General features: G+C 39.6%; 1 protein-coding gene across 3 annotated transcripts in view; it reads right to left on the reverse strand.

Annotated features, from left to right (window-relative positions):
* Positions 1–6,428: 6,428 nt before the first annotated feature.
* pxb (putative Hedgehog signaling attenuator pxb) overlaps positions 6,429–13,869 on the reverse strand; it is a 412,264-nt gene continuing 404,823 nt past the window's right edge. For all 3 annotated transcript variants that reach the window (XM_083119000.1, XM_083119001.1, XM_083118999.1), the window contains exons 5-6: positions 11,477–11,633; positions 6,429–9,073 (exon numbers count right to left, since the gene is read on the reverse strand). In XM_083119000.1, coding sequence (XP_082975126.1) covers positions 7,809–9,073; positions 11,477–11,633 — 1,422 coding nt within the window. In that variant the 3' untranslated portion in view covers positions 6,429–7,808. The remainder of the gene's footprint in view (positions 9,074–11,476; positions 11,634–13,869) is intronic.

The raw sequence follows: 13,869 nt of genomic DNA on the forward strand, positions 1-13,869 counted from the left end.
ACCTATTCTCGTCCCAATGTGAGAAAGAGGTTGATGTAAACAAATACGCGTGTTAAAATCCTATTGGATTTTCCAATGGCAGCTGCGCGGTAATCTTGCGCGTAGGTGCATTTGGTAAAACAGAATCACTCAACGTAGCAACTACTGAAGTTGTGGGACTTTATACAGTATTATGAGCTGTACAGCTACAACGAATTTACTCATGGACAAAATAATACTAGAACCAACTCGAAACATCACCAGAACTAACACACAGGATAGCAACAGTTTCTCAGAATTCACGTGGTTTTGTATACATTTCTTTCGTTCTTTCAGTGGATGGAGAATAGTTGTTTTAACTTCGTTTCATTGGAATTTTAAGTTTATTTTTTTGTATTCTTACTTTTTCTCCTGTTGCTAGCTTAATTCTGTTGTGTTCTAATTATATTTTGCATATTTTCAGTTTATTTGTTTCTTAAGTTTATATTTTTCTGTGAATAGAATAAATATATTTAACGATGAATATAATAAATATATTTTTCCGTGAATGCAATAAACATATTTTTCAGTAAATCCAATAAACATATTTTTCAGTAAATTCAATAAACATATTTTTCTTTGAATACAATAAACAATCTTTAGCAGTGATATATCCCCATCCCAGCACCATCTCTAATTTATTTTCCCCCAACACCCTCCCAGTTTGTCACAAGGGCCTAATTGATGGTAATTTTGACGCTAAATTTGTCCATTTCCTCCTAAAAAAGAACTTACACCTCCAGATTAAAGATTCTGGATAAACCCCTGATCGTGATATTCGTATGTGCATTAATATGTTACCTGCGGATCAAGAACCGAATACTTTCCCCCCATACTATATAGAGATATTTCCCTCGCTCTAATAGCCTATATTAGTTTTATTGCAAGGTTGATCGAGAGAAAAGGGATGGGCTACATGTTTGAAATTCAAGCTTAAGATTATAGTAGTGAATCTAGGTGTCGTACGTGTTTGTTTCAAGGTAAGTTTGCAAACATTTGTATCGCTTTACATTGCTTACCCATAAACTTTTCAGATAAAATTAGACTTATTTTTGTTAGTCATTATAACTGTGTGCTAAATGCTTCATTACTATTTATAAATGCCAAACTAAGATAGTATAAATTTGAGCATTAGCATACATGATTTCCTTTTCATGATATCTTTCAGAATGTAGAAAATCTTATTGTATTGGAGGTTTTAGAATTTAGGTGACTCACATTGTATTTTTCATTTGTTATGGTTATTAGCGTCGTTTACAGTCGCTGGAAGTAACGAATTACTTCTAACAACGGGCATCGTTAGCGAAGGGGGAGAAGAAGATGCGTCTCCCCAATAATTACTGTGCCCCTCCAATAACTCACAGGCAATGACGTTTGTGTTTGTAACAACAGTTAGTTTTTGAGTAACTGTAACTGAGTTACTTTTTTTTTAAATGAGCAAGTATGTTACTTTTCCAAGTAATTAGTAAAACGAAATTTATAATTAATTTTACGGTATACGCCCCTTTACGTTTTGGCATTGAAGGATTTTTTTTAGCCAGATTTTTGCAACCAAATACTCGCCTGAAAGGATGAATGAGTCAATGTTTATTAACATTTTTAGAAAATTTTCTACTTTTGCGCCAAAGTCGCCACTTCATGTGTCGCACGTGTATTCATCTTAAAACTGCCAGGACCAGCAAACTTGGGGCCTAACTTTGGGGGGAGGGGGGGCGGCACAACATGAAGCTGAGGTCGCAGAAGTTTGGCAAAAATTCACTTGACTTGTATCTAGGTAAATTTTAATAAATCTGAAAATTAAGGGCGCGATTGTCACCCTGTCCCTCCTTAAGTTATGTCTATGCCCAGGATGTGAGATTATTATAATCTCCGATAATCGTCCTGAGCATGCAACAGCTTTTTGGTTCAACAGCAAATAACAGAATTATAGTGTTTTTTTTAATTTTCAAGTACAGGGGCTACTTTTTAATTAGAACTGTGTTTTTATAATATCCCATGGTTCGATTCCTTGGGTGGGTGTTCAAAGGTAGGAATTTTTCTGGCCGTGTCCCCGCATAAAGTGGCTCTGGGGCTCACCAAATCAATGGGTGAGTGGGGGTAAAGGCACCCGAAGCGTAGTGCTGATCACATCACCTAGAAAATGTGTGGGGCCCTACCCCCATATCCCCTAAATGTGCCTTCATAGAACGGTGCTATATGCACGGGGAAGCTGTATGAGACTAGTTATCAAGTAATGAAAATTAACGCAAATTGTTTGAAGTAATCAACGAAGAAAGAGCAGCCCGCGGATTTTTCACGCGTTAAACATGTTATAGAGTTACATTTTACATGGAATACAGTAACTGTAAAAAGCAGTTACTTTGTAAAGAAACTGACTGTAAATGAGTTGCTTTCTCAAATGAGTAACTGCAAATTGTAACAGAGATAATTTTTGATGAAGCACTGGTCCTTTTAAATAAAGATCGCTCTTTTCTATTTTATACTTCTAACGGATGAGCTACAAAACATGTAGTTCTAATGACTTTTACAGAGCATGTCACTCCAAATCTCCAGCCTTCATATGGACGAAAATCAAAGTCAATTGCTGCAGCTGGAAAATGGAATCCAATATTTATCAGCAAATGTGCCTGTCCTTTCAATGCGTGTTTGTCGCGTGCATGTTCTGATGACAAATGAACGACGGATACTTCTTTGCTCTTTGAAATGTCATCGGGAAAAAATGTGAAGTGTACATTGCTTTGTGTGACGTTACCTTTCTCAGAGGTATTGCATATTTATTACGTTTTGATTGTAACATGGCTCATGTCAACACTCGTGTCAGAATTGGGAATCGTGCTTCGATACAACGAGATGCCATTTGGCGGAGATTACCGGACGTCCTACATTATTCGTTTTTATCTGTCGTATAATAAAATTCCGTAAATGTCCTACTTTTGAGGATTATAATTTCCATTAATAAAGCCCGTCTTTCAGTGCAAGTAAAGCCAAAACACCATGTTGAATAACGAAGATGAAGGAACTCACGTCAGAGCACACGCCATTTTCCCAACATAGAGCCTAACCAAACATTAGACATTAGACATTAGAGAACGGCAATCACGTACAGGGATAGATAGGGAGGAAGATAAATAATTTATAAACAGAAAAAGGGCGTGCAAGGGGTGTCCTGGTAAAGTACCCAAAATTCAACCTAACGTCCACGTAGTACACCTCGGTAACTGCTGTAGGGCTGTGTGTGTTGTCTTTATATGTGCTGAGTGTCACTTTACAGCCTCAGCTTTTAACCTAGGTAAAGATATTTTGGTCCTCGCATACAGTGAAGTTCTATATCTTGTTTAGTAGTGAATGAATTAGTTTTTAAAAGCGGAGTAAGGTAGTTAAGGGACATTCTTTTCTACTTAGAAATCTGCCCTCAATTTTGTTCTAGTTAAGTCTATCTGAAGTTCCCATAATATTCAAATCAATCAATAAACAGAAAGAGAGAGAGAAAGTAACAGAGTAAAAAAAGAGGCAGAGAATCAGGAAGAAAAAGAGAACTAAAGAAAGAGTCAGACGATGATAGATAAATAAAGATGAAAGAACAGGAGAGAGAAGGAAAGTAAATAGGAGATCCGAAGAAGGGAGGGAGAATTTTAGCAGCAGAACTCACCTGAAAATATTTCGTCCACTTTTGAACCCCTTTAACAATGTTCCCTGGCGACCTTACCGTCATAACAATTTGTGAACATTTCTTATATTTTCAAATTACGTAGTTTCTACGTTGCTTCTTTTAGACACTTGTTCTAAGCTATAATTTGAACAAGTTATTACTTAAGTAGAGATGTCTATGCCTACGAGTTTACTAAATATGCATAACATTCCAAAGAAGCAATTAACAAAATCATACATGACATTTGAATTTTGCTGACTTTCTTTTCTCTCGAATTGTACACTTTACCTTATCGAGCTCGGTGATTGTGGTAAAAGTCTGTAACTATGCATTTTATTGTTCTCTTTGTTACCTAAAGTCGTCTTCGATCCAACTACCATTGTTGTTAATCTATTTTAATAGTCGCTGTTGTCTCTTAGAGATAACATCTAAAGTCACGATTTAGTACTTTCCTGGAACTGTGTTTATCTTCCTTTGTTTGCAGTCTTTTTAAGACTATTTATGCGACTCTTCCAAGCTGGTCTGATTTCCCCCGGTCCTTTGATGTGTCGTTTGCACACACAATTTTCAAGAAGCTATTTGCACATCTCAGTCTTTTATTGTGATCTTTGCGACATGATACAGTTTGTACAGTGAGCATCATAAGTGGTTGTAATTACACAAGAAGTCAACAAGATTCGAAACCATCCATGGACTCAACATACCAGAACTTCGTAGCAAGTTTTGTTTCCACCTTTCCACCAACTGCGGAAGAATTCTCTTCAGATTACCATTCCCATATAACTGTATTGAAATGTAAAATGCCCAGTATCGATCACAAACGTTGCTCTGGCCACTACATAATTCCTTCAGGTTCGATTCAGCCTTGAGTTTTTCCACCAAAAAGTTTAACATGGCCTTAGCGATAGCGTAATTGTAACATTGTGTCCTTGGTTCGGTTCCCGCTCATAAAACAGTGTTGCGAATCCCACCTTAAGCTGTAAGTCCCGTCACGATTTGCCTATCAGGAATAAAGTCTTTGACAAACGACTTTCTTCTTTGTTTACGAAAATATCTCCTTTTGAAGAACCACGATGAAACCAATATTTACGGTACATCCACTCTCTTTAAGCGCTTGGTGTAAAAATTAAGCTAAAGATCTCTACCTTTATGGTATTTAACGTCGTCGCAGTGATTATTATTTTGCCCTCACTCCCTTCATTACGCACTGCATTCTTTAAAAGTTTTATTCTAGAATTTCAGCCCTAAGCAAGGCCTTAAAATTATTGTGAGTACACTCTGGAAATGTAGTTTACACAAAGGTTCGAAAATAAATTATAATGTGCGTAAAGTAATGAAAATCTACTTCTTCTTCCACCATATTTAAATGCCTTGACAAATGCAACACCAGATCAGTCCTCGAAGGAATCTGATAAAAAGTTAAAAGTTTCACTTGCAGAGATCTAAATTTACATCAGTTATCATGATCTCAAAATTGGCGACTTACCCATTTTCTAAATTAATTCAAACAAATCAAGTTTATTTTTGGTATAATAATTTCATAAAATCATATTTTTTATTGTATTAGAAGGTAGCGTAAATGTTACTCGGCATTATATCAACATGGTCATAAAAGTAGGCAAAGGTTAGAAAAATCGCATTTTACATTTGCTAAGAAAAGGAGGTACGACTCATTTTATTAAATGTTAAATAAAACTGTTAATGGGGTGTTTACATGTCGTTGTTAAGCCAAGTACATACACAAAAGAGGGCTTTCAATTTATTTCTTCTTATAGAGCAGTGAAATCAGTTTTTCTTTTCAGTGGAATACAGATGTCACTTTCCACTTTGTTTAATGAGAATTACAAAGACTGCGTTACATTCCTGCTGTTCTTAATTCAGGTACTACTAACAAAAGAGCCTTATGTGTTACACTATTAATTTTATGTTTATGTCAATAGACGTACTTTCCTAAATGTATCTCTTCATATAGTCTTTATATAAACAGGTTTTTCATCTGGAATATAGTTGGGAAATATGACACCAAAAATGCTTGCTTTACTGTCTCGATACATTAACGTTATTTAAAGAATTTCATATTACCATGTCTGTTTTGTTGTTGTATTAAACAAGTGACACATGCTTTTAAGCTATATGTGACCTTGATAGAAAGTACATTGTAACATCATCTGTTGATTTATGTACATAGAAGTCAACAAGATTCGAAACCATCCATGGACTGTAAAGTAATAATTTATCTCTTGACGATAAAATATATATGCCAATTACTACGCTTTTATGTGTACATATGTATTTATCGTCGCGATTGGGCGGGATTTTTTTTACCTCACACCAGATGCACTCGGGTGATAGTCAGTTAAGACCAGAGTTTGTGCGAAACTCGAAAATAGACATAGGCTACCTCTCATCTTCTCAGAAAATATTATGCTCGGTCCACAGTGTGTGTTTAAAGGCTCGAGAGTAGCCCTGGTCCATCTGCATACTATATATTTTAATTGGTTGAACCTGTTCTGTGTCGGAGAGGTCTGTGATTGGCCCGACTTTGATTTTCTGTGGCTGTATTTGTTTTGTTCTGACATGTTCCAAGTGCTGTTGTTGAGTTGAAATGCGGCATCCCTATTCACTTTCGTTTTTCCTTCACGTGATAGCTATAACTTCCTTTACAGCACACACACACATACTGCCATTTAAAAACAAATGTTTGTTGGTAAGGAGATATTAAAAAATTAATAACAATATTCTTTAGTAAGAAAGTTTATTAAGTAATACTTATTTTTCATAGCTGAAATTTCATGTGTCAAATAAATGACAATTTTTGGTGTTTGTGTGTTGTGTGTGTATTGACCTTCTCTCCATATAGCGGTGCCCTCTACAATTCACAACATAAAGACTAGTACATTTCACCACTATTTGGCTTGCATTTCTCTTTTCTTATATAAATTACACAATGATTTCTCCCTCATTAATTACAGAATAAATTATTTCCAATCAAGTTTACGTTCAAGTGAGAAAAGGAACATTTTGTAGAATAATTTCATTTTGAAAAAGTGACAATTTACAAATTGTTTTGATTATGTTTTGTTTTTCTCAAGACTATTCGTATACTCGCATGACTTAATCTATTTGCCCAGTACAATGAAACAGTGGTGAGCTAACATATTCATTTTACAACTCCCCTCATTGTTTTGGTACTGAGAAGTAATGGAATGTGATCATGTAGTTATAAATTGATTAGTACATAAATTTACAACATTCTATATAAAACAATTTCTTACAGGAAAAAGGCATCATGGTAGTTGTATGTTTCTTTTTTTTATTATTAATAATATTATTGCTTTTGGTCAATCACGAAAAAATGTGGTATCGTCTTAGAATCGTAACAAGAAAGTGGTAAGATATTTCTACAAAAGTAGGAATTTTTAAAATGGTTTTGCTATGTGTGTGGTGTACTATTGATATCACAAGTTTCACTTTTTCTTACATTACAAAAGTGTTCTGATACAATTTCTTTGCCTAAAGCAGGTAATACAACTAATTACAAGTGCCCACACTTCATATCGAAGCAAATTTATATGTATAATTATCAAGCTGATAAAGAAGTTCACACTACGGCCTAATTTTTATCCTTTTTTATACTGATTGCTATGGTGATTAACAATCCATTCTGAATATATTCGATTTCAAGAAGTACACTGTCTTGTCATAAAATTGATCGCATGCCAAATTCATTTAATGATTCAGCCGAATAATTTATTGTATAATACATCCCTTGTTGAGAAAAGCACTGTGCAATATTGAAGTTTTCGTTCATGTACAGAGGGAAAGAGGGGTTTTAGGGGAAGAAGCTGATTTCCAAGCGTGGCTATGTTTCTTCTTGTCAAAATATACACACATACGCACCGACACACAACTCACTTGCTGGGAAATTTGAATTATCAGTCTTACATATAGACAACCAGTTTTCTTGTCTTCGTAACTTTACACACGCTGTGTTGCAACACAATTCTGTTTCGAATCACCATCACAAAAAAATGCGACGTCCATCAGTATTCGTTGAAGTGGCCACTGTACAGTCCGCACCGAGTTTTCGCACATTCGTCACACGCACTCGATTATCTTACACTTGATTTCACCAACGCTACTAGGAAAGGACGGGCCGACTGTCGTAGAAGGCCTGCGGTATGTCTTGGAGGTTGTCCGCCTCCATGTCCACACTGTGCACGGAGAGTCTGTTATTGTCCTTCCTGCTGCCGCCACCGGCGCTCCGGGACGACGCCCTCCCTCCGGACGTGTTGTTGCTGAACCCGGAATCCGAGCCGAAGGAGTCCTGGCTCCCCTTTCCGGGCCTGAAGGTTGAGAATTCCGGGAGGGGACGCGCGTTCGGGGTACTTATGGGCGTGTACCCTCCACCGGAGCTCGCCGAACTTCTGGAAGTCCGGTTGCTGGAGTTCCCGGAACCGTTGCCGCCGCCCTGCTGGAGGTGGTTCAGCACCGGAACCGACTCGTACGGGTTAACGTCCTGCGGCAGGAGGGCCAGCTGATGGTTCCGGAGCATCGCGGGGTGCAGCTTGTGGTTGAGCTCGGTCAGGATGGGAGGGGGGAAGTAAGCATAAGGTAGTCTGTGGGCCACGCTCGGTACCGGACTCTTGTCGTCCTGCTGGTAACCGGAACCGTTGTTGTTGTTCCTGGCGAAAGGAACCAGGTTCAACCTGCTGGAAGTCCGTCTGCCCGTCGGGCTCTCAGTGAAGTTGGCCGGGGTGAGGACGCTGGGGTACCTTCCCTGCTTCTGCTGAAGCAGCTGCTGCTGGTAGTGGTAAGGCGCCAGCGCGTCCAGAAGTAGTCCCTCGTGGAACTCGGGCTCCTCTACCATGTCCTGCCGCGCGAACTTCACGTCGTTCTGGTGGTGCTGAGGCGGCTGGGTCTGGTAGCTGCCGTTCATCTTCCGGGGACTCCTCCACCCTCTCCGGCGGTCCAGGCTTCGAGGCCGCCGCTCGGAGCTCCTGGAGCCGTGCTCCCGCGGCCGGCGTCCCGTCATCGTCCTGGCCGTCGGAGGGAGGCTCAGGTTCCTGGTCGGGAACATCTCCGGGGGCGGAGGGGTCTCGTGGTCTCCGGCCCCCACCAGAAACGAGTCCGTCTCCGACAGCTTCCTGTCGTCCTGGTCCGACGAGTCCAGGTCCCGGCAGAGATCGTTCCCCGTGGAGCCCTGCAGGGAGCTGGTTCCAGAGTTCGGGCCCCGCTCTCCGGATCCGGCGGTCGTCTCTTCCTGAGGAGGACCGGAAGTCGCTCCCGGATACTCCACCAAGCTCAGCTCGTCCTCCGCAAACTCGTCCTCGCTCTCTCGGTCGTTGGCCCTCCCCACGCTGTCTGCCTCGGAGTCGCCACTGCCTCCTGGGCGCTCCTCAGACCCTGAAAAGACATTGGATCCATCAGTCATTAGTCACCTACCATAAGCAATAAGTACAGCGTGATTAGAAAAAATAGCGGGGACGGCAGGCAACACCAATTGAATCGGTCACACGAACAACATTGTATGCAACAAAAGCAAATGCCACTAAAACAGCACAACAATCAACCATGTTGTTCTTTTCTTATACGTTTTTCATCAGACAGGAAGGTCCACAGCGCAAAAAAATCTCCAATTGTTCATAAAATGTGTTCGTACTATACTCTAGAAGCCAAAAACAATTTTTCTCCACTTTTACGGCTCTGTCGTCTCCGTCGGCAAAAACGACGTTGTTCGTTTGACCGATTCAATTAAAGAAATGAGTAAACTATGTTGATTGTTTCCCAGAAAACTCACCTGTGTTTATTACTGTTAACATATGAATATTTTTGATTGATTGATTGCTGTTTTAAGTCATCTTTAAGGACAGAAAGGCTAATCGGGACTGGGCCTACAGCTTAAAGTAGGATCAGAACCGCTGTGTCATGGGGTATCAAACCAGGAACACCTTGATTACAAGGCGACGACGTTACCACTTCGCCATCGGGGAGGCCCCATGAATATTTTTGAATCAACAGTATGATTTCATTACTTATATATTCATCGCATACAAATAAATACACACACACACACACATACACATATGTAAAGTTTTTAATGTTGCCCCCTCCCAAAAGTTTCCGCCCCTCCTAAGTGTCCCACTTATTTCACCTACTGGGGGGCTCCCCGATGGCGCAGTGGTAGCGTCGTCGCCTTGTAATAAAGGGTTCGCGGGTTCGATACCCGGTGGAGCCACATAGTGGTTCGGATCCCACTTTAAACTGTAGGTCCAGCCCTGATTAGCCTTACTGTGCATAAAGTGACTTAAAACACCAAATCAATCAATCAATCAACCTACTGGGCTGCTGCAAAGTACCGCCCTACGCCTCTTGTCAAGAATGTGTGGGGCCCAACTTCCTCAATACCTGTAGCCTATATTCTTCACGACACGGCAAGAACCTCAGCCCCTTGAATATGCATATCAAATTGAGCATCTAACTCCAGAGTGTCCATCAGAAATTGAAGCTAGCAGCTGAACACCCTCCTATCGCGTTCCGTGGTGCGTATAATTAGAATGGAAACAGCCCCACCCTTCCTTCTAATAAAGACCTTGAGAGGAGCTACCACTTAATGACAGGCTCTGGTCATTAACGGACGGCCATCTTGGAAATATTCTGATGATTAAAGAAGGCGTGGTCGCAAGTCCGTCATTAATTGCTTGCAGCAGGAAGGTACCAGGTGCCTTGCAGCGGTCTGCTTTAATTGGCCGCTTTGTCAACAGATGGCATCACTTGTATAATGTTACTCTCTTCTGGTCTTTCCTGCTAGAACTTTCTTTACGATCAAGATGATTAGATATATTTTTTAGGTGGGTGGTTATTTTAAAAAGTATGTAAGTATATGTGCTTATTGTAAGAGTTTGTACCCGTGTTTGAAATTAGTCGCAAAATGCGACCAAAATTTTGTTCTTTTGCCAGTGTAGACTAGATAACAGCTGCGTTCGACAACAAGAGTATAGGACTGTGATTGACAGACAGAACGGTTCCCAAAGCAAAGCATCAATTCTTTACTTTGACGCCTTTATACTATAGAATTAACCTCACGCCTAGATCGACTTATACATTTTTCTTTGCATGATTCTATAAGAGATCTTTCTCTCTTTTTTTTAATGTCCTGAAATGCTTCATTTATGACTTACACGTTTACATAAATATTTCGCTTCAATGTTACATTATTCAAGCATGATATTAATTTATGCTGCAAGTTTTTTTTTTGGGGGGGGGGGGTAGGATTTTGTTTTTTTTAAGTTTTTAGGATGACATAGGTGTTGAAAGTAACACACAAGTGAACCAATTAACTTTTAATACTTTCCACAGTAATGTTTGCATACCATGATGTTCTACGAAATTTTCGTAGAAATATACAATTACATATCAGAAAATATACCACTAATACTTCAGAGTGAAGGGGGGGGGGAGCATGATTTTATCTTACTTTTTACATCATTCCGAATTTTGTTCTTGAAAATATGAAACATATCATTAAGAACAAGAACATAAGAAAAGCTACACAAGCCACTGTCATTAAAGTCAATAGATGGCGAATAAATTTGCATTCGAGAAAAGAGAAATATTTCCATAAAAGATACAATGTGTGAATCACGAAGGTAAACACAGAAATTGAAAAATACCTTCCACATTTAGAAACGTTCTTATGGAGGTAATGGCTGAATTAATATAATTTTGTGCTTTAATATTGATTACTTGTCCGCGTAACAAATGAATAAATAACAATAATATTTATTGTATATAGTCTTCCCAACTCACCGTTTGATAATTCCTCATAAACGGGGTTGTAGAGGTCCTGCGACTGATTGTTCAGATAAGGCTCGGGTCGTGGCGGTGGGCAGATGAAAACAGACGAGTTCCCCAGCACTGTGAACCCAGCGTTGTTGTAATTGGCTGCTGTTTTGACGTCTATCAGCTGCAAAAGAAAAGGAGAATCATTATTCATCAAAAGTACTTTCAGAGATAATCTATAGCTGACGTGTTTCCGTGAATTCCCCAGCTGGAAAGCTGAAGGCGAGTCACAGTGTGAAGGACCAATGCTAAGTGCAGGGTTCTGCGTCCGATTATATGGGGCATTAGGGAATGATAAAGGCACACGCCAGCTATAACTTAAATGACAATGCAAGGTTCATATTGTTCTAATTTTATAGCATAACAAAACTAAAAAATTAAAGAAAAAAATTGCAATTGTGCAAGACACAGTTATTTCATCAATCTCTCTATCAGCACTTAAAAATAGTTTCATTTGAGGTTAAACAACCATAATCTTAGGTCAGTAGCGGCGATTGGTTGCGAAAACTGGGGTAGTGTCGGGGGGGAAACAAAGACCATTTACTTTCTCTTGATAGACAATGCTTAACGTTAAGATGCTATTGTGGCAAAAAGTGGACGGGCAACTGCCTCCTAATCGCTGACACTGTCTAAGGTAGTATATTTGATTCCGAGTACCGAGACAAGATTTGTTTCAAGAAGTCGAGAAAGTGAGCAAAAATTGAACTGACACCTTCCTCTCCAGAGTAGTGGCGGCGTCAGAAAAAAAAAAATAATAAGTGAGAAGGCAGAAGGACGGCGGGATTTTTTTCTGGGAGGGCCAGTCACATTCAATACACGGCTAAATTACATACAAAACTTCCATGCACAGGTTAAAAGAGGATTTAATCACATAGTTTTTCTTTGCCTGGGAGAGGGAATGGTCCACCCCCGCTCTGGTGGCATCGCTGTTCCAGAGTTTATTGCGGCTAAGCTACAATAAATGTGACACACATTTTGGACGTTTCTTTGCATTTTTCGTATTATGTGTCCCTTTTCCTGCCAGTTTTGGCTAATAGACAAGATGAGTATGAATACATTGATAAAGGCGCGTCAAGGTAATTCTCCGGAGCTTCCGGTTGCGAGATCTTGAGTCGACCACTCAGTGCACCGTTTGCGTTTATCGTTCACAAACCTCATCTTCGTAATTAGCGTAAGGCGGCGTACATATATACCAGTTACACAAGTAGAATGTAATAGCGTTCTAAGGTAATATCCTATGGTTAGTGCAGGAACAGGAACTTAAACGATAGTTCACATCACTTTGCAAATTTGGGCTTTGTATCAGATTTTTCGTTGTAATAAAAGCTCTCTCCCTTGCTTTGAAGTGTGCCCACCAGGCAACTAAAGCCATTAAATCAATGGTTATCTTTGGAAAAACGCGAGTCATACCTCAGGGGCAAATTATACTTTGCCCTTGGGGCAGTACGCCCTAGGACAGTATATATATATATATATATATATATATATATATATATATATATATATATATATATATATATATATATATATAATACACGCACATATAATAATTCTATTGTAACAGCATTTTAGCACATGCCCTCACGCAATGAAAATATCAAATACCCTGTGGCAACCAGTGGGTTCGAAACGACAAAAAATAGAGGAAGTGGGAGCTGGGAGAGTAAAAATGGGCATGAGAGAACGACAACCTCCACCCCACCCCCAATTCTCTCCAAAAAAATTCAGCATACGTGCTGGTACCTTGCAGTGTGCCAAATATGAATACAAAAATAGCGCATTTGTTCTGGCGTGAGATAAGATTAAAATATTTCACTCGGGTTGAGGTATTCTGTGTGGCACACACATGGCCAGACCGTCGGTTTTTCTGTATTTTTTCTCTTTCTTTTTTCCTAAATAATTTCCTCTAGCGTCGAACTCCCATTCTGTGAGTGCGACCACGCGTCGGCCATGCAAAATGGTGGAATTGTTCGTAGCCAACCAAGCATGAAGTTAAACAATACGCGCTCGTTCTGGGAACGAATACATCCCACATCCCCCGAGGGGGGCCGTAGGGAGGGGGGGCGTCCAAACAAGGTGTAGTGTCATATATGTTTTTGTGCTCCGTATGAGAGAGTAAAAAAAAGGGCAGAATTTTTAATTTCTGTTTGGTCAACATCCACAGGCAACTTTGTTGCCTTGCATTATGTTTCCTTTATTAACCAACAATCCGTCAAAATTAGTTTTCAAGCAGGGTTGCAAACCTTCAGTAATGAAATTACGTTTCGCGAAGCTTGAAATTATCTTGTTTACTATTCATTCAAGCGGTAGCCGCCCTATACGCTGTAGTTATTTCGGATGAACATGAATACATTTACGCT

This window comes from Lepisma saccharinum, chromosome 3 (genome assembly GCF_977018435.1).
Source record: "Lepisma saccharinum chromosome 3, izLepSacc3.1, whole genome shotgun sequence".
Lineage (NCBI taxonomy): Eukaryota > Metazoa > Arthropoda > Insecta > Zygentoma > Lepismatidae > Lepisma > Lepisma saccharinum.